Source organism: Panthera tigris, chromosome C2 (genome assembly GCF_018350195.1).
Source record: "Panthera tigris isolate Pti1 chromosome C2, P.tigris_Pti1_mat1.1, whole genome shotgun sequence".
Classification (NCBI taxonomy): Eukaryota; Metazoa; Chordata; class Mammalia; order Carnivora; family Felidae; genus Panthera; species Panthera tigris.
This window is the reverse complement of record NC_056668.1, coordinates 58,455,364-58,476,161: the sequence shown is the minus strand read 5'-3', so window position 1 is coordinate 58,476,161 and position 20,798 is coordinate 58,455,364. Positions and strand designations below refer to the sequence as shown.

General features: G+C 37.1%; 2 protein-coding genes across 7 annotated transcripts in view; one reads left to right on the top strand and one right to left on the bottom strand.

The window, feature by feature from the left end:
- SLC35A5 (solute carrier family 35 member A5) overlaps window positions 1-10,894 on the bottom strand; it is a 25,111-nt gene extending 14,217 nt beyond the window's left edge. The window contains exons 1-5 of one of the 6 annotated variants that reach the window (XM_015544971.2): window positions 10,656-10,894; window positions 7,220-7,342; window positions 6,220-6,362; window positions 5,270-5,418; window positions 1,301-1,399 (exon numbers count right to left, since the gene is read on the bottom strand). In XM_015544971.2, the coding sequence (XP_015400457.1) occupies window positions 1,301-1,399; window positions 5,270-5,418; window positions 6,220-6,290 (319 nt within the window). In that variant the 5' untranslated portion in view covers window positions 6,291-6,362; window positions 7,220-7,342; window positions 10,656-10,894. Of the gene's footprint in view, window positions 1-1,300; window positions 1,400-5,269; window positions 5,447-6,219; window positions 6,599-7,219; window positions 7,343-10,655 lie in introns of those variants that run through there. The other 5 variants (XM_042998415.1, XM_015544972.2, XM_042998417.1 and 2 more) reach the window with 5 other exon arrangements.
- Window positions 6,586-20,798, top strand: part of ATG3 (autophagy related 3) — a 27,027-nt gene continuing 12,814 nt past the window's right edge. Inside the window, exons 1-5 of the mRNA XM_007098608.2 lie at window positions 6,586-7,062; window positions 9,783-9,824; window positions 13,519-13,568; window positions 16,257-16,327; window positions 18,087-18,194. Coding sequence (XP_007098670.1) covers window positions 6,991-7,062; window positions 9,783-9,824; window positions 13,519-13,568; window positions 16,257-16,327; window positions 18,087-18,194 — 343 coding nt within the window. The 5' untranslated portion in view covers window positions 6,586-6,990. The remainder of the gene's footprint in view (window positions 7,063-9,782; window positions 9,825-13,518; window positions 13,569-16,256; window positions 16,328-18,086; window positions 18,195-20,798) is intronic.

The window sequence follows — 20,798 nt, the reverse complement described above, 5'->3', positions numbered from 1 at the left end:
TACTGATTCTCCTAATTCCTGTTAACTTGAGATAGAAACACCACTTAGAACAACTCAGGATACTATGGTTTTATTTACTACTATGAGAGCCTAAAGCAAAGAAAGAAGTTAGAATCCAGAGAAAATAAATCAAGTATTTATGTTGGGATTTTTCCCCCCAGGGGGAATCAGGAAAAGGAGTACCAGGTGAAGATTTATACATACAGGAGCAGAGAAAATTAAATTTTGCTAATCCTGGTATGAGTTATGATCCCATCTCCAGAGTTCCAAGAACTCAGGAAGGTACTGTAACCAGAGAATATAAAATAACATGCAAAAATAGAAAACAATTTAAGTCCTGCAAATTCATGAGATTAAGAAATATATTCCACCAACTAGAATCTTTGCACAAACTGACACTTTTAAGAATAAAACAGAAATCTTCTTGGAAAAGACTTTTAATACTTTGAATTCTGTTTACTTCATATGTGAAGGCAGATCACAGAACAGAGAAAGGTAAGGCTCAATAAATGGGGAACTAAGATGAAGAATTAATACACAGGAAGAGCCACAAAAGGCTAGATGCTTTAGATTTGAGGAAGGGATGAGTATCCCTGCTTGATAATTGATGAGACTGGAACTCAGAGAAGTTAAAATAATCCCACCCTAGAATATAGTCTCCAATCCACTCTGCTACCTCCCTTGCAGGAAATGGGGACTGTTTTTGCAATGTGCTACATATCAAATCAGACAGCAGTGATTTAGAAAATCCTGAATTTGAGTAAAAATGAACTTGCTGTGTGCTCCAACAAAGGAACAAGTAACAAGGTAGAGCGATGGCCAAGACATGAGGAAAACATGGGCTGGAGTCCTGGCTCTGCCCCCTCCTACCTTCCACTGCATAACATCTGTTCTTTTGAGCCTGTCCTTGCTTTTGCAAAACATGGGTAACTGTACGTATGTTTGTATCTTAGCGTCCTCATATATAAAATTACTGGGCTAGACTAAATGACATAAAATCTTCCTTTTAGTTTTCCTAAAATGTTTTGATTCTGTGATTTTTAACAAGTATAGGGGCGCCTGGGTGGCTCAGTCGGTTAAGCGTCCGACTTCAGCTCAGGTCATGATCTCACAGTCCATGAGTTCGAGCCCCGCATCGGGCTCTGTACTGACAGCTCGGAGCCCGGTGTCTACTTCAGATTCTGTGTCTCCCTCTCTCTGACCCTCCTCCGTTCATGTTCTGTCTCTCTCTGTCTCAAAAATAAAAAAAAATAAAAAAAAAAAAATTAACAAGTATAGAGTTCAAGACTTCAAGACTCACCTTTCTTTAAAATCCATAATGACACAAGCACACAGAAAACCAGTTTCACCAATTCTGAGCACACGTTCACAGTAGTTGGAAGATAATCATACTTGTTCTCTGAAATGTAACAGGCATTTTTTAACTATAAATTTTGTGCTATATAATGCTTGTATACAGGTAATAATTTATATCTGTTTTTAAACTTAAAAGCTGGATTTTAATACTGGTTATATTAAACTTCATCCAATTGGCTTTCTTCTCTTGGAATTTTTTAATCAATTCACCTAATGTATTAGCTATCCCTACCACATTCAGTGTTTTATTATTCTTGAGTTTCTCATCTTTTCACCCAAGTTGCTGATAAATATGTTGAGGAGGATAAGGCTATGGGCACAGAAGGCTTTGTGGTATGGCATTAGACATGACCGTTATTTAGCACTGAGAGCCTGACTCATCAAAAAGCTATGAATTTAACTGGCGGAATTATGACCCAGCTTATGGTTCCTCTTGTGTCATTTGTTTGCCTTGCTACAATCAAAGTAAATGGTCTGTGATAGTCCCTTAACTTGGAATCTTCCTATCTGTTTTGTATCACAGCACATACAGAAAACAGTATTGGTCTGGCACTCTGGAATAAATGGTACGTTGGGGTAAAAGGAGCCAAGAGGCAACTGCCCAGAGCTCTGGCTACCTCTAGGGCTGAGAGGAAATACTCTGATATATCAAAACCCACTGATGAGTTGGAAAGATCACTTATAAGTCAATCTAATCAGAAAATGAGGTTAGGTTTGTATGCCTTGGTCTTAGCTGTTACGTCTGTTCCAAATGCTTACAAACAACTTGCTGTAAAATTTTGCCAAGGACAAACATAAACTTTAGTAGGTCCTATTTTAAGGAGTGCATTTTTCCTATCATTTGAAACATTTCCTTATTTTCCTTGGCCATGATATGAAAAACCAAAACTGGCCAAGTACAGGGGGACAATGCCAACTCAACACTCTTTCTATCCAGAACACCTTTTATCTTTTTTTTCCTGTGGTTTCCCTTGACCTTCTCAACCTAAACACAGTCGATTCTTTATTCATCTCTAATCCTTTTGTGCTACCTATAAACCTTTATAACAGTACCTGTCACATTATATTATAGTTACTTCTTCTGTGTATGTCTTACCCTTGGAATGTAAGCTCCTTATGAGAAAGTGCCCATGTCAGTCATCTTGATAAAACTGGCAGTTAATGGTATTCTGCACTTGGTAGGCACTTGATAAATGTTCTCCTGAATTTAATATTTGCCTGTTAAACTTTCTCCATCATTCAAAGCCTAATTAAAACATCTCCTCCTCCCTTCTCTGAGCTTAAACCTAGACTGAAATCACACTCTACTATCTTCCACTAATACTTTGCATTGATCTCTATGATACACACATGAGGGAACATGCACACACAAGAATGGAGGCAGAGGTCTTCAGATTAGAAGTCTCAAACTCTTACCACTGCTCCAGAACTCACTTTGACTTTTATTTACTTTTAAATCATATTTCTCTCATAGTAGATCCCAAACTATGATTCAGCATCATGTGGTACCTCCTTCCACTTAACCTTCTGCTGACACTCATACACCAAATCGACACTGCATTCATCCTTACTGATCTCCCATTAGTCCAAAGAAACAGGCCATAGCCCCAGGATGACCCCTTCTCCCCTTTAAAACTTTCCTTTCTCTTCAGGAACTTTGCTTCAGTGAGTATTTCTTCTTCTGGCTTCAGTGTATCTCTTTTATCTTTCTATTAACTGGCTTGCTCCCCTTGGCCTTTAAGGATGCTCAAACTGTCCCATCCGAAAAACAAAATATACGATCCCACCCCTGCCCCAGCTACCATACTTTCTCCTTCTTTCCCTAAAACAGCATCAACATTCATTATCTCCATTGTACCCACTTTCCATTCAGGTCTTCTTCCCAAGCAATCAGGTTTCTGATCCCATCACTTTATTCAAACTACCTGGTCTCTGAGATTACCAAACATCTTTTAATTTCTAATTCCAAAGGGCATGCTTGAACCCCTATCTTACTATGATGTTGCAATTTCCTCTGTCTTCAAACTTATTTCCTTCCCTTCTATGAATCATGTGCATTTAGTTCTCTTATTTTTTTAATGATTCTTTCCTAACATCTGAGTGTCAGCATGCCTCTTAAATGTTGGCTTCCTTGGAGTTGTATCCTTGGCTCTCAATTTCTCATTCTGTGTGCTTACCCTGAAAAAGCCCTCTGGCTCCTACAGTTTTAAATAGCAATTTAATATTCATGTCTCCAAATCTGTATTCTGGAACATTAACGCTCACTAAACATATCCACATGAAGTACTACTTCCTATTTATAGATTTAATTCGTATTTCCTTCATATATGTGATGTGCTAGATAGTGCAGAATATGGCAACGAACAAGGACATAGCTCCTGACTTCACAGAAGGTACCTAACTAAAACTGTTCAATCTTTCTGAATTCTGTCCTATCTGCTTATTCCTACTAATAGCTTCCATCTTAGCTGAGAGCATCATCAATCCACTTAGCACCCAAACAGGAAACCTCTGAGCTGTCCAATATTTCACGTCCTTTAGTCTCTACGTTCAATATTCTCTGAGTCCTGTCTTTTCTCATGTTTAGTATATTTCTTGAATCTATCCTCTCTTCTCTATTCCTACCTCCAAAGCCATGGTTAGTCTTCTTAATCTGTGGCTTGTATTTGCAGTAACCCCAACTGGCTACTCTGCATCCAGTCTCTTCCCAAGTCCGTCCTCTATTCAGCTAGTGTAACAGTCTCTCTCATTCTGTTTATAATCCTTAAAGCATTCCTTATCCCCCAGACTCTAGAGCCTAGAAAATAAAGTCCCAGTTCCTTAGCGTGGCATATGAAGTCCCTTAGTAATCTGATCATTACTTCCCCTCTGGTCATATGCATGCGTTCCTTCCTCCTCTCCTTCAAGTCCTTAAACTTTTTGCTCAGTCATTCTGAAGTGCAAGTTCTTACAATCCATCCTGCTTTTTTTTTTAAACATATCTATTTGATTCTATGGATTGTTTCTTCTGTTTTGAATACCACTGCCCACCTGTCCTCTTGTGGATCAACTTCACCTTCTCAGGGAAGTATTCCCTAATCCCTTTGCACTCCACATCCTCCTGTCCCAGAGAGAACATAGCATTTTCTACATAAAACTATCTCCACACCTTTGGTATAGGGCTGCATTTATTATACTGTACTTTCATGACGTTTCAAATGTACAGCTCTCCTCTAATAAACTGAATTCTTGAGAACAACGACTATGTCTTATACGCTTTGAATTTTGTTACTAATATTTAGCCTACTGCCCAAGACAGAAATGTTAACCGAAGTAGAGACTTATATACACATCTGACTCCCCAAGCAGACCATTAAGGGTCATGATGTCATACTTCTATGTGTCCTGAATAACTAGTGAGAGGCTCTCAATACAGCTTTGTAGAATTAAACTGTTTGTCTAAATCCAAATTCCTACATTAAAAAAAAAAAAAAACAAAACACAGAAGACTTCTTAGCTAATAATTTCAAAGATTTCAAAGCAAATAATCTATACTGCCTCAATGATATAGTAATTAAGACTAACCCACAAATGCCAAGTGACCAAATATATCCTCCTATTTCAAAGTAAGTTATAATTACACATATTGCTATAGGTCCAGAAATACCTGTTGATTAAAATAATAGTCAGATGTTATGATCTGTTCTGTAAAGGGTGTGACACTGTATTTAACCCAAATTTCACTCAGCAGGAAAAATTTTTCTTGCTAAGGAATAAAAGGTTAAAGAATCAAACTTAAACACGCTTTGCCCTTCACATGAAGCAGAGTACTTGCCAGGGTATTTTCTCTATTTTGCATACAAGGAGACCAGCAACAGGAGACGTAACGTGTGATTAGATGCCAGTGTTCCATATATTCCAAGTCTTCACTTACCTTCATTGGCTGAGTATTTTACCAGTAGGATTCGACTTGAGCTCAAAGCAATGAATATGGTGCCTAGTAGGAATGTATACATCGCTGGCAAGGAGCACAATGTGGGATGATCACAGCACTTGCTTTCCATTCCACTGGTTTTTAATGGTCTTAAAGAGAACATATTCGTGAGCAACACTGTTGGTAGATAAAGCATAGTACAAATACCACTGATTAGTGAGGAACAGAAAAGCAATTTTTTATATGTTTGGCTACAGTTGTATCCAAACCAAGAAAATTGAGGAGAGCCAGAGAAAAGGGAAAGCAAATGAAAGTGTCAAAAGTTGTTGGGGGGGGGGGGGACTCCAAAGACAGAAAGACAGCGCCAGACTAGAAGTACTGCTAAAAGTAGCAAGTGAGCAACTGACATCTGGGGACTGCAGAATTTTGCAGAAAGCCCATTTTAACTTCCATTCCTATTAGCAACTTTGCCCTAGAGGAGAATTTCAGATTTCCCTTCACCTCAGTAGCAGCTCTTCCCTAGAAAGAGGGACAGTTCATTACAATAATGACCGAAAGGGGAATATCTGAAACAGTGTTGTGAATCTGCACCTAACTAGTGTTAAAAGTACAAGAGAGCTTAGAAATCAATGACTCTAGAGTCCTCTTCTGACATGTTGAGGGCACTAAACTCTAGGCTGAGTAACTTGTCCAAAGCCTGCCTGTGTAAGGGATAGCGCATAGGGCCGGGAGGACTGGATAGAGATGGGCTTGAAACGTCAACACCGACAGCCCACCAGCGCGCAAACGTAGAGGTAAAAAAGACACCTCCCCTACCGAAGGAAGGCAGGTTTCCCTCCAGGCACGGCGGGGGGGGGGGGGGGGGGGGGGGGGGAGAGAGAGAGAGAGAGCCTTCTTGTCACACATGCGCAGTAGGGATCTCGAGCGGCGCGCCCTCCCCTCATACGCACGCGCATTTCTTTGCCAGCCGGGCGAGGTTACCTCTGTCCGTCCAAAGGGTTTTTGGTGGAAGAGCGCACATCCTACAGATGAAACAGTAACTGTGTAGCTCTGCAGAGGCAGCAATAGCTTTTAGGGTCCATGGTCGGGGAAACTACGGGAGGGAAAGAAAGGCGAAAACCCCAGCCCCTGAACCTCCTATTCCGGAACAAAAAAGCACAACTACGTCCAGACTAGGAAAGAGCGGACCTGGCACCCATTGCGCAGGCGCGCTCAGTGTTACGCTTCCGGAGGGAGGAGAGAAGAGGACTGAGCCCGCCCCAGTGAGCCCTCTCTCGCGTCACGTGGCGGGAGAGTCCTGTGTCACGTGAGGCCCAGGTAGCGGCGGAGCTACGGCAAGAGAGAGAAGGGGAAGCCGGAAGGGGCGCGAGTGAAGCGAGGGGGAGAAGACAGCTCCCGAGGAGGCGAGGGGTGCGCGTGCGCCCGCCTCTCCCCCCAACTCTCCCCTCGTCCCCGCCGCCCTCCCTTGCGGCCGGGGAGACACCTAGGCCCGGTCCTCCGCGCGCTGCCTGGGTTGTGAGCAGCGTGCGCCCTGCCCTCGCGATTGGCGCAGCCGCCCCTCCCCCTCGTCCCGTCCGTCCCGTCGCGTCCCGTCCCCTCTGGTGCCGCCGGCTGGGTGCCGATGCGCGTCGGGGACAGCGGGGATTTTTTCTGACTCCCGGTCCCTGCCCCCGCTGCCTTTCCCACCCCATCGCGGGGCCGGCCACTTCTCCGGCCCCAGGATGCAGAATGTGATTAACACGGTGAAGGGAAAGGCACTGGAAGTGGCTGAGTACCTGACCCCGGTCCTCAAGGTAAGCCAGGCCGGGCTTGCCCAGGGCTGTCAGGTACACGCTCAACTCCGCAGGGACTGAGGACCCGGCGCCGGGAGGGACACCGTGTTTTCCGGAGGGGGAAAGTGTAGGAAGGTGGTAAGGGTGGGATGGGACACAGGCAAAGGCGCAGCCCCACCGGAGGTGTTATCCAGCTGCTCTGTAGGGCTTTCGGGCTCTTCAGGTAAACTTGGAGCACTGCTGTCGCCACCCGTCAGAGCTCAGCGCGTCTGGGTACGTCAAGTTGGAAGGTGGTCCGCAGCTAAGTAGATTTGAGAATGTTAAATCTTAACATCGGAAGTCTTTTGAACTTTTTAAACGAGCGTATTGCTTATCTTTTTAAAAACGAAATCAGTATTTGGTATTAAAATGACATGTCACTATTCCTCAAATTTCATAGGAAGTCTCTTATGATTAGGGGTTTGAAATAGTAAATTGTGACTGAGGTCTCATCTTGTTAGATTTCAGAGAACACTGTGAAGTGCAACATTATCTCCAACAGTACCATTGAACCTACCAGGCAAAACCTCCCTTTCCTGAGTTTTTTAAATAGCCGAAAAACTATTTGTAAATCTTGGATTTAAGTGATAATAAGGAGCAGCTTGACGCTCCTAGATATACTTCTTTTTTTGCATTGTCAGTACGGCGTTTTTAAAGTAAAATTTGTAGCATACTGGTTTTAAAGCAGTGACTTTATTTTCAAAGATAAATTTCTACAAGTGCGTTCAAGTTTTGATAAGTCTTAAAATTTAAGTTTGTTGTCATTGTTTTTCCTTTCTGAAAACTGAGCAATGAGAATAAATGAATAGGGAGTTCTTAAGTGCTTTTATTATTTTTTTAAGCTTTCAGTAAAAACTTTACAAATCTTACGGTAGGGATGAAATACCCATGGAAATGGTTGGTCCTCTTTATTCAAGAAGTTATTCTGGTATGCTAGGAATAGTGGGTAGCTTTATTTTGCTCCCTTTCCATGACAAAGGGAAATGTTAGCCCTGTACTTACTTTTTTAATATTTATTTCCAAGACTGATTTTAAAATGATACCTTGTTGGCCAAGTAAAAAAAAGGGGGGGGGATAAGTTTATAAATGAGAATTCCAACTCTTGCTATGCTTTTATATATGTTATATGATATACATATATATATATATACATATATATATATATATTACAGTGAAATCCCTTGTAATTAAAATAACTCATTCAACTCTGAAATTGAAAATAATTTTGACATTTAAATCAAATGATTCTTTTGCATATTATGTCATTTTTCAGAAATATGTCTACCAAGGTATGTAGCATTGAAATAATACATATTCTTAAACTTTTTTTTTCCAAGGAAAAGAAAAAGTTCCCAAATTAAATATAAAACTACTGTTTTATTGGCCAGTTGTATTTTATTGAACTTAGAATTATATTTTAAAGAATCATTTTACTTATTCTCCAAACTGAAAAGTGTTAGCTTGTCAGAATGTACTTGTTAGTGTGTATTTTTAGTAATAAGGAAAGCAGAATTATTGATCCTTTCCTTGCCTGTCCCTGTTTACAGAGAGAATCCTGTAGTTTCCTACTAGACATAAGATGGCAAGGAAGAAAAACCAAATCCCTTGAAAGAAACAGTGACTTATCCTAGCAAGTAGAAATTAAGAAAAGTCATGGTACAGTAAAGGCCAAAGTCCTTTCAATGATCTTCAAGCCTCTACTTGATTGGGAGAGACCCTTATCTCAACTGCTACTTTATTCCTTGCTCACTTTGGCTTAAGCCATCTAGTCTGTCCTGTTTGTTTCTCCGTTTAATGCTCTCTTGCCTTGTGTTTTTGTATTTGCCACTCCATCTGCCTAAAATGCTCTTTTACAGCTGTGTGGCTTGTTCATTTTTTTTAAGGTCTCTGCTCAGTAGTCACCTATCAGGGAAGTCTTTGTTTTCTCACCATCCTATTTTAAATAGCCATCTCTTTTCCTCCACCCCTGACCAGTTTCCTCTATGCCTCATTTTTCTTCGTGGTTTTCATTACCATTTGGCTTTTCTCCCTCCACTAGAGTTTAAATTCCTTATGAGGACAAGGATCAGTTTGGTCTATTTGATTCACTCCTGTAGCCCCATTACTTCAAATAGTGCCTGGCACATATTGGTCATTCTAAATACGTGTTGAATGAATAATGTTCATAAATGAATTCTTTCATTTTTGTAGACTGTACTACAAAATCTTACATTTAACTTAAAATTTAGAAACATTTGGTAAATAGCATCTTTGCTTTGGAGGAGAAAATATTGTATCAATATCTTGGTGATATAATAATGGGAAAGGACTAAATAATTTATGACCTCTAGATTTGGGTTCTAATATTACTCCATTGAAATGAGATGTTGGAGATGTTGACTAAATAGTAAAAAGTCTAAACATTTTTAAGACATCTTTATCGTTCTGTAAAATAAAGATGTGTACAAAATCATTGTGAGACTTAATGTATAAACCTTTGGATGCTTTTCCAAAGAGCTTTGCTCTATTATAGCACTGATCAAATTGTAATTATTTCATGTCAGTTTCCTTCATTAGACTTGTATATTCCTCTAGGTACCAGTGATACATTCTTTTTTGTATGTGCTCCTTTGCCTAGAAGGGTACCAGGCAGATACTTGCCCACAAACATCTTTAATTTGAAAGCGAAAGTGTACTATGTTAATTCTTTTTGCTCTTTTTAGGAATCAAAATTTAAGGAAACAGGTGTAATCACACCAGAAGAGGTGAGTGTTAAAGATATTCTGAAACTGTTATGTCTTACAATTATATTAAACTGTGTGGCTTTTTTGTTTTATAAGAAAATATCTTAAAGTTTAATTTTGATTTGATTAAAATTAGATTCTTTTGACTATATTAGCAGTTTTATAGGGACTTCTACTTCCTATGTGAGAAGAAGATGTAACTTCCCTCTCAGTTTGCCACTTCTCATATTTCTCTGTAGTTCCTCTTGATTTAGAAATGGTGGGAGAGGGAATGGAAAATATTCCTGGTCACTTACCCCTCACTTATATTTGTGTTATATTGAAGCTGTGCAGGGAGCTCTTGTGGTGTTTGCTGTGTCTTGCCTTTGTCTGCATCAAACATGAGATTTCATGGCTTTTCATTTGGAAACTTTGGTTTACTGCTTGTATGTTTTCTTTCGGTATTTAGCTTAAATATTTTATTGCTACATACTTAAGGCTGACTTTTTTCTCACAATTATTTAACTTTTTCTACTAACCAAGTAATGTTGAGTCTACCTAATGCTGAAACTGATGGCTATTTTATAGGCCAGTTGTGTTTTATTGAACTTTTAATATAGAATTAGGTTTTGAGGAATCATTTTACTTGTTCACCAAATCTATATAATAAAAATGTTCTCTTTTTTTAGGTAGTTTGTTTTGTTATCCTTTGAGAAATAAATACTGTCCTAAAAATCCTTTTACATTCCAGTTTCATGAATAGTTACAGTTGCATCAGACTTACTTTCTTGTCTTAATAAATGGCGAAAATTTTAAGCCTCACCTTTAACTTTCATTAAAAATACCACTCGTTGGCAATAGAACTTTACTTACTGTTTTGAAAGAAACATTTTGAATTAGGCCATGCTTTGTGATCTGGCTGTTGCTAGAAATTCTAAGACCCCACCTAAGAATTTATTGATCTTTCAGTTTTCAATTGTGATGGAATCTCTTGGGTTCCAAATCCTTGTGAGTTCTGAGAATGGTGTGCTGAACTGATCTTTTTATCTGAAATTGTCTTTATTTTTAGTGAAGACAGATGGCGGTATAGAAAGAACCTGGGAGATCGACCTTCTAGACCCATTTCTCTTAATTTCTCCTTTTCTGACTTGGGCAAATCAGTTAAGCTACTAGACACAGGCCTCATGTTTTCTCGTCTATAAAATGAGGGGTTTTGGCTAGACACTCTCTAAAGGATCGATTCTACCTTAGGCACCAAGAGTTTAATATTTTGAATACCACATAAAATTAAGTTTTGATATTCTTAACTTTCTTGCCAGACAAATGTATAATTTAGACATAGCTCTTAAAACTATCTGAAATCAAGAGCAGGAATGAAAGTATGCTATTCTTCTTCCACTCTTTGGCTTTATATATGGGAAGATGACTAATTGGTAAATAGACAGTTGGAGTGAGAGATGCAAGTCTGTGGTCATTGGATAGACTTAAGCTAACTGTTTTAAAACAGCTACTCACCATAGAATGAATAACTAACAGTTATACTCCAACAGAGTTGTATCATTAAGTGGTTTATAAATTTCCTCCTTTAAAAAAAAAATGCAAGGCAAAACTAGCTCAGCTGGGTACCAACCACATAATGCTGGATTGAGATAGAACACAGTTACAGAGTTCAGTTTGATTAGAATGAGTCTCCAGGAGGAAAATAAGACATAATTTACTTCGGATAAATGATATACTGAGTTGATCTATGTATTTGTTTTCTCTTACTGTTTCTGGGCTTCTGGCTGTTAGTCTCCAGCTCTCTTTTGTTTTCATTGAGAGGTATTGGAAGTACTGTGTTTAAAAAGAGAGGTAGACATTATCTAATACAGAATTGTCTGACTAAAATTAATATATATATATGTGTGTGTGTGTGTGTGACTGGATTATCAGTAATACAATAGCTTGAAGGATAAAGTTGCTGACTAAAATGTTAATATTGGTTCTGTCTTGTTGGAATTATTCAGTACAGTGCAATTTTTAATCACTGAGAGAAACTACAGCTTGAGAAACTTGAGTCTGCCTTGCATTTGTTTCATTTGAGCATATAAAGCATGCAATAAAGGCCATTGCTAATGAGGATAAATGTGTACATATATTAACTATCTGTACAATTCTTTGTTCCTTTATAATTTTTCTTACCTTCTAGTGTTTTTTAGTTTTTTTAATTTTTAAAAAATTTTTTAATCTCTACACCCAATGTGGGGCTCGAACTCATAAACCCAAGATCAAAAGTTGCATGCTCTACCAACTAAGCCAGCTAGGTGCCCCTGTTGTTTTTCAATAGATGCTGCTGGAGGTGCCATGGAATAAAATACTAGAGTCAAGGCAATATCATTAAAGAATTAAGTTTTTGACTGTTTTTGTATTGTATTTTGTTGAGTTAACTTTTTCAGTAATAAATTAGTTCCTGATAACCACAGAGTTAATGGTAGCATTGGTTACAGTGAACTAAAATGCTTAAAACTTTGGGGAGAGAGTATTGTTTTCATTTGGGTTTTTTGTCTTTACCTAACTAGTTTAATAATAAAAAGATTCTTTGAAATGAAAGAACAGAAACATTTGAAAAGGGAATATGCTGCTAAATCTTATCTTGTTAATGTATCTTCTCTAAAGAAATTACTCTTAGAATTCTTGTTTTATAAAATTTTACTTTCTTAAACGAAGATAGAGTATTAATGTAGACATTGTTTTCTCAGAAAAGCATTGGAAGATTAAAGGTAACTTTTTTTTTTTTTTTTTTTTGGCGTGTAATAACCCATGAACAATGATTTTAAGTTAGAGCTGTTGTGAAACAGAAGTAATTGGGAAAATATGTGCATGTGTATTGCTTGAGTTGGGACACTGCGGTTACGCTTAACAGACTTTCATTTTCTGCTCTCAAGAATAAGCCTGATTCCTGTCTTATAGTAAGATCAGTTCATGCTCATGTATAATGGAAATTCTCAAAAGCTTAAACTCTTTTCTTTCTCAGTTTTTTATTTCTGAAGAAAAACAAAAACTTGTGCAGTGTTCAACCTGCCCAGAAAGTCCAAGGTGTTAGAGGATTTAATTTCTTAACTGTGTTGGTGTTTTCTGAGTCAATCCAAAAGCTTCTAACCTCTTCTCCATTGTTTGGCACTGCGTTTCTCACTCTTGTTAATATGAAAAAGCTTTCAAAATGGGTTGTTATCTGAATTTAAAAAAAGAACAAAAAAAGAGAAGTGTACACTGTGATGTAGTAAACTATTCTTACATTGTAGGCCTGTGTCTATTTAGTAATTTTTCACAAAGATCTTCTTTGAGTTTTCAACCACTAGCAAGAATCTCTCTTCATCTTATTTATCCATAAAATGGTTTTGACATTTTAAATCCTGCAGTGTTACCTTTGTTCATTTCATGATACAGTATCCTTTTGGCATTATTTAATCCGAAGATAAAAATTGAATTTAAAATAAATAAAGAATAAAAAATAACACTCAATACTTTTTTTCTTCCAAAATTTAAACTTTATGGATGTAAAAAATTTTGCAGTGTTAGTAATAATAAAAAATAAATCACCAGACTGGTAGAGCAGGTTTGGTGTTGTTTGCATTTATGTGATTATTGTGTAACAAGATTACACAGATGGTCACTTTGGTATTTTACCATCTAACATTCAGTGATGTTCAATTTTTCTTTTTCCTTTTTCTTTATATTCCTTCTAAATCCTAAATAGTTTGTGGCAGCTGGAGATCACTTAGTCCACCACTGTCCAACATGGCAATGGTAAGTAATCTTGAGTGAGAAATCGAAAATTAGTAAAAGGTATGACTTCATAATCACGGCAATTTGCAAAATAAATTAGGGCATGAACTTTAGAATGACCAGTTTAACCCTCTTCTAGTAGATTTCTTTGTTAAGCAGTGTGCCCATGATACTTAAAGTAAAATACAGGCTGACAAATTGGGTGTTATACCTATTTTGTTTTGCTCCATTAGAATAAAAGATATTTTTGAGATAAATGTCTTCCTTTATTAGTATTCACTTTCTTTGTAGTGTCTAGGTCTGATCTTACGGTGGATCTTTAAAAATTAATGTTCAAGAGTTCAATAAATTTGACCAGCTCACTTTTTTTTTTAACTAAAATGTTTATTGAATATTTTTATAACATTAATAAACACAGACATTTTACAGTCTTATGTTTTTTAATCATAAAACTTTGTATTCACGTTCAAAAGTATGTTCCCATTTTAGGAATTAGCCGAAAAGAAGGTTCATGATACTCATTAAGGTCTTAACTGGAAATTTGCTGGTAATAGGCTTTTTACATTTTAATTTTTTCATTAACACTTTTAATTATAAAATTAATTTAAGCAACTTAGCAGATCTCATAACATATTTTAAATATTCTGAATAATAACAATGTTTTAAAACAAATGCTGTTTCAGTACTTTCAAGTACTTACAGTAAAACTACCTGTGGCTGAAAAAGTGATCCCAATACTGACAGAGCTGTTTTAATTTAAAGGCTAGAATTGTTTTGGAATTACCATCTTGTTTGGATATAAGTGGCTCAACTCCTTCTCCCCCCGCCCCTTTTTTTTTTTAAATTCCCCCAATGACACTTTTACAATTGTTGTTGAAAGGCGTAGTTTTGATTTGGGAGCAGGGGTTCTAAAATTAATAAAGTTAGAACTGATACTGTTTTCCTTCATATCTAAAAAGCTTTAACAGTTAAAACTGTTTTAAGCCAAAGTTGAAACTCTCTTTTATCTGTGGCCTATTCTCTTCTTAATTTTTATATTTGACACATACCCAAAATAGTTGTTACTGCTCTTTGTCAATTGCTCTTTCAGAACGCTGTTTCTTAATGTACAAAAAAAGGCCAAAATGTCAGGTTTATTTTTATGTCCTTGTCTTCCTTACGTGTATTTCTGTTTTGTATTTAGAATTGAGTTAATATGATAGCAGTTGTCTGATGTAGTAAGGGTGATTGATTTTTTTAGATTACAAATTGTTAAAACTATATTTAGCTTGGTTCTAGCCTATAATTTTTTATATTTTAAGTCAAATAGGTATATAAAATTTAAAATAATATACATTTTATAAAAGGAAGTAATTTAGGATTTTCTTTAATAGGTATACATTTTCTTTAGGTTTCTTAGTCATAGTCTTTATTTGTCTAATTAGTTCAAACATATGATTAATAGTAGTATTATGGAGGTTTGGTATACGGTCAGGATCTTCCTTTAGCAGGTAGTTTATAGTTTCACTTTATGAAATGTGATAGTTGAAATAGTTTTATTGTAACTTAGAAGTTAGTTACTCCAGTGTCCATAGTGGCCGAACAGCTGGAGCCAAAGGAGCAATTCATTTTAAACCTGTGCTAGAAAAAGATAATTTGTATGTTACAGTTTTGTGTCTGCAGGCACCATCATGACCTTGTTGTATATTCTTCACTCAGAACTTAAGGCATTGCCATTTCATTGTTGAATTTGACAGTTGAGAATGGTCTAAAGAAGCCTAGGAGGCTACTAAAAGGTAGTAGGTCATTTCCTGGCTTTATTTTGTGCTCAAATGTATTAAACTTTAGACTGAAGCTCTGATAAGGCAGCAGACTCTCAGTTTTTGCAATAAACCACATGCCGCTCCAGCTCTGGCCAATTCCATTATGAGACCCACAGAAGAATCTTTGAACCAATTCTTGATAGTCCAAAGTAGCTATGAAAAATCACAAATGGTTATAGCTGGCTCTGACCCACAGAGGGAATAGTGTTGAAGAGCAGGAGCCCTGCTGTTCTGTGTTTTGGTTTTATGACTGTGAGCCATCTGACTTCTTTAAGCTAAAATGGAGATGTTAATATTACCTCTTTGAGTTCTGAGGAGTAAATAAAAGTTAGAGTTTTAAGTCTTACACTTAATAAATCCTTGATAAAAGGATTTTTTCTGTTTTCACTCATTATTTTTAACATTATCATCTTGTGACTCAAAGCATCTTTTTTCTCTTAGTTCCAATTTTAATAGAGTGGAAGAAACAAGGATCTTGCCAACCACCTACTTTGTTATGTAATGTCATGCAACTATTTTTCTGGCCTCCTCTTGGTCTGAAGATGTCTGAAGTAACAATACTTTAGAACTCAAAGTCTGAGATTATACTCACTAAGGAACAACATTTTCTTTTTGTTTGAGGCAAACATAATAGTTGTTTAGTAATTCTGTATTGTTGTCTTTTTTGTCTCATGTGTAATATAAATTCTGTTAGGTCTGTCTGTGTCTCTTAGTACATTTTACTTAGAATGCTGTGTCTTTCCATGCCCTAACATACATCACTTAACAGCATCCTTCCCAAACCAGTCCTGAGACCGTTTTCTCAAGAGTGTGGATTGTGTAGTTTTGGTATTTAGATGTGATAGCTTCTGTTCTGTCTTTGCCTGTTAAAATAGTTCTCATATTTGGTCCTTTTTACTCTTTAAAGGGCTACAGGGGAAGAATTGAAAGTGAAGGCATATCTACCAACAGGCAAACAATTTTTGGTCACCAAAAATGGTAAGAATTACATTGTGTATATCAGTAAATCTTGCACAAAGAGTTATATTTAAAAAAAATAAAACTTAATTTATGCTTGAAGCCATACTTACAGCTTCTCTCAGACAGAAACTTAAAAATTTGATGAAGTGCTGTGTTTTCTGTTGCTAGAGTATTTTTTCCTTATTTGGTTTTTACCCTCTTCCTTTTTATTACTTCTTTTTGCCAAAAAGATCCACTTGTAAGGTGTGGAGGAAAAGGACCCGAGCAGAGTTGGAATTTTAATGGCCTTTTTTAAAAGTTGACTTCATAGTCATAATTTTTTTAGCTGTTTGATTCTGATCTCCTTTAGACTTAAACATTTGTCATGAAAAATGAAATTGATACTACCTTTGACATCTAAAAGCTCCAAGCTAAAGATTTTATTATCCATTGTGTCTTTTAAAGATTGCCTTTAGGAACAAAATTGTTTTTTGAAACAAGTGGTATCTTATTTATGAAAACAGCCTCAGAAGGTTGTTATAGTCCCTATCTAATCACAAAACAGCACATTGATTTTTGTTCTGGTTTATCTATTACAGCAAAGGAAAATATGTATAACATACCAGGTTTTTTTTCTTTCCTACAGCATATGTTTTATTAGAGTTGATCATTTATATCCTGCTTGTTTTTTAAAGAAATCAGGAGATGAATAGCAATTTCTCGACTCTACATCATGTTTTTACCTTATAATTGTTCAGTTCTAGGTTTATGTGAATAAAAATAACTGTCCACACATATGCTATGTGAAAAACTTGGCTCCAATATTATAGAACATAGTAAAATTTAGCAGTTACTGACTTTTACACTAGCTTATCCTTTATGAATAGCTGGAACTTAGGTATGAATTATGAAATACATATTGAAAGTTACTGCAGCATTACAAACTGAAGGTCACCTCTACCACCTCTGAGAATGCCAGGTGGTGCCTTCATGTTTTGAGAGTAAAGCCATTAAAATAAGGTATTATTATGCATTAGCCTGAAATTGTACAGTGTCATCTCTGGCTTTAGCCTGCTGTTCTTCACAGACCATCAGGGTAAAGAATACACAGAAACTTTCAAGTAGAGAGGCACTTGGATGGCTCAGTGAGTTAAGCATTGGACTCTTGATATTGGCTTAGGTCATGATCTCATAGTTTGTGGGATTGAGCCCCATGTCAGGTTCTGTGCTGACCGTGTGGATCCTGCCTGGGATTCTCTCTCTCCCTCTCTCTCTGCCCCTCCACCTCTCGTGCTCTCGCTCTCTCTCTCTCCCTCTCTCCCTCTCTCCCTCTCTCCCTCTCTCCCTCTCTCCCTCTCTCCCTCTCTCCCTCCCTCCCTCCCTCTCTCCCTCTCTCCCTCTCCCCCCTCCCTCTCCCTCTCCCCCTCCCCCTCTCCCTCTCCCCCTCTCCCCCTCTCCCCCTCTCCCCCTCTCCCCCTCTCCCCCCTCCCCCTCTCCCCCTCTCCCCTCCCCCTCTCCCCCTCCCCCCCTCTCTCTCTCTGTCAAAATAAGTAAATAAACAAAAAAAATTTTCAGTAGAACTTTTCTACCTGTGTTCTGACAGAGCTATTTAGGGACAGATAAGTGTGATCATTATGTATTTGTGAGCTGAATATAACTCTTTAAACACTTACTTAAGCACTTATTAGAAATGAAATACAGTATTTCCTTAAAATGGAATAAATTTTCTCTTTTTTTCTAATGGATTCATAGGAAGCAGATTATGTGCTAGTAACTGTATTTGCTACTTGTTTAATAGTGCCATGCTACAAGCGGTGCAAACAGATGGAATATTCAGATGAATTGGAAGCTATCATTGAAGAAGATGATGGTGATGGGGGATGGGTAGATACTTACCATAACACAGGTAAGAGGAGAATAAAATACTGTATTTTAGTCTAAATTGTTTTAAACTCTTTTACAATCTTTTATAACAGCATTGATTTTAAAAAACAACAACAAAGGATACATAAGGCACAGTTGTCCCAATACACTTTTACCTGAAAAATAGCAGGAAGACAAATTGGAAAAAAAAAGAAAAAGTGCCTTTGGAGAATACCAAATTTCTATAGTACTGCTACTTCAGTAGCAATTTGAAAATGTCCATATCATTTTCTTTATTTCTAAAGAAAGAAAATTAGTATTGCTGAGTATGCATACTGCTTTGCTTTAGAGTTCCTTATTTACGTGTCATTCCATTGCTGTGTGATGAACTTTAGGACAGGAACTACGCTTATATTTATTGTACTCCAGAGACCCACATTTAAAATTATTTAATAATTATTTGTTCAGTGACAAACACTGTATACTCTGTGGAGGTAGAGATTCATTGCTGAATCCTCAGTATCTAACATAGTATCTGATACACAAGTTGATCAATAGATTTTTGTTAAAGAAATTGACTAAATTTAAGCCTTTCGTAAGTGTGTTTGCAGAAGTTGTAAATCTGAATAGGATTTTTTATTCCAAGTCCTAAACACCGATTTTGCTACTGTATTTAACTGTGTAAACGTAGATTAGTATATGCTGCTATAGCTAACTACCATTTATGACAGGGACAGCAGCATATACTAATGTGCGTTTATGTAGTTGTATGTGGTTACATAATATATAGTTACATGAATTAATTAATGTTAGTTAATAGTTAACAATTAATAGTTAATTTACACAGTTATATAAGTGCCATTTTTGGCTTAGTTTTAATGGAGAAAACGTGTTCTGAGTTTAAATCTAGGTACCAAAAATAAATTTTCTAAGTCCTAGAGAGTAGCAGCTGTATCAAAAGTAGTACTAGCACAGAGTTTCTCAGTCTTAGCAGTACTAACATTTTGGGCTGCGTGATTCTTTGTTGTAGCATTTCCTGTACATTGCAGAATGTTTAGCAGTATCTCTGGTACTAGATGCCCACTAGTTGCCAGTAGTACTTACCCAATTGTGGTAATTAAGAATGCCTCCAGACAGTACCAAGTGTTCTGTGAAGGACATATTGCTGCCATCTGTTGAGACCCATACAGTAGTCAGAGGGCTAAGTAATCTGCACAGGAAAAAGTACCTTGTTAGGTCAGTTTTTCTCTACCCTTAAAAAGGGACACTGCCATGTGTTTCTTCATGGTGATAGAAGCATAGATTCAGTGCTTGGGCTTCTTCATTTGAAACCTGTTTCTTTTTCTTTCTTCCAGGATTTTATTTAAATTCAAGTTAGTCAACCTATGGTGCAGTATTGGTTTCAGGAGTAGAATTTAATGATTCATCACTTAAAAAAAAAAAAAAAAAGAGGTTAGAGTGGGAGAGAGCCAAAGCATAAGAGACTCTTAAAAACTGAGAACAAACTGAGGGTTGATGGGGGTGGGAGGGAGGGGAGGGTGGGGGATGGGTATTGAGGAGGGCACCTTTTGGGATGAGCAGTGGGTGTTGTATGGAAACCAATTTGGTGATAAATTTCATATATTGAAAAAAAATATATATATATATATAAAACAAAAATAATGATTCATCACTTAATATATAACACACAGTGCTCATCCCAAGTACTCTCCTTAGTGCCCATCACCCATCTAGTCCATCCCCTAACCCACCTCCCCTCCAGCAGCCCTCAGTTCTCTATAGTTAAGAGTCTCTTATGGTTTGCCTCCCTCTCTGTTTTTATCTTATTTTGCCTTGCCTTCCCCTGTGTTCATCTGTTTTATTTCTTAAATTCTACATAGGAGTGAAATCATATATTTGTCTTTCTCTGACTGACTTATTTCACTTAGCATAATACACTCTAGTTCCATCCATGTTGTTGTAAATGGCAAGATTTCATTCTTTTTGATGGGTGAATAATATTCTGAAACTTGTTTGTTTCTTAACGTGTTGAGTGTTAATTAGTCAAGGCCTTAAGAAAATGTGGTTTGAAAACCTTTATTTTTTGACCTTTCCAAAATTGTTCAGCTGCTCTGCTTTAGTTTTCCTGTGTCTGGAAGACATGAGCAGGACCTCTATAGGCAATTGTTGACTAACCAAAGCCATTAGTTGTATCAGTATGTTTCTGATGTGAAGTAAATGAGCTATTCTGTTGTCTGGTTGTATTCTATTCCATAATCACTAGCTCAAAATTTGGTGCATATTTACAAAGGCATTCATTACAGAGGTAAGTAGGTATTAGTACGATTGGATTGATGAAAGTCTATTAAAGAAATTCAAAACTGAAAAAATGTTTGCCCTGCTGGAGAGATATCCTTAGAATTTTAGTTTAAACTCTATCCTGATCTGATTAAAACACTACTTCCGTTGGACTCAAAAGGCCATGTGCCCGGTTCCTTAGTTACCTCAGTTCTCTTTGCTTCATCCTTGCTTCTCATAGGTTTCTTTTATTTCTCTTAGCCCTTGTATTAGTCATGGTTCTCAGAGAAACAGAAACAATAGAATGTATATATAGATATAGATTAGATTATAGAGGTAGATACAGGTATAGATACATAGGTATACATAG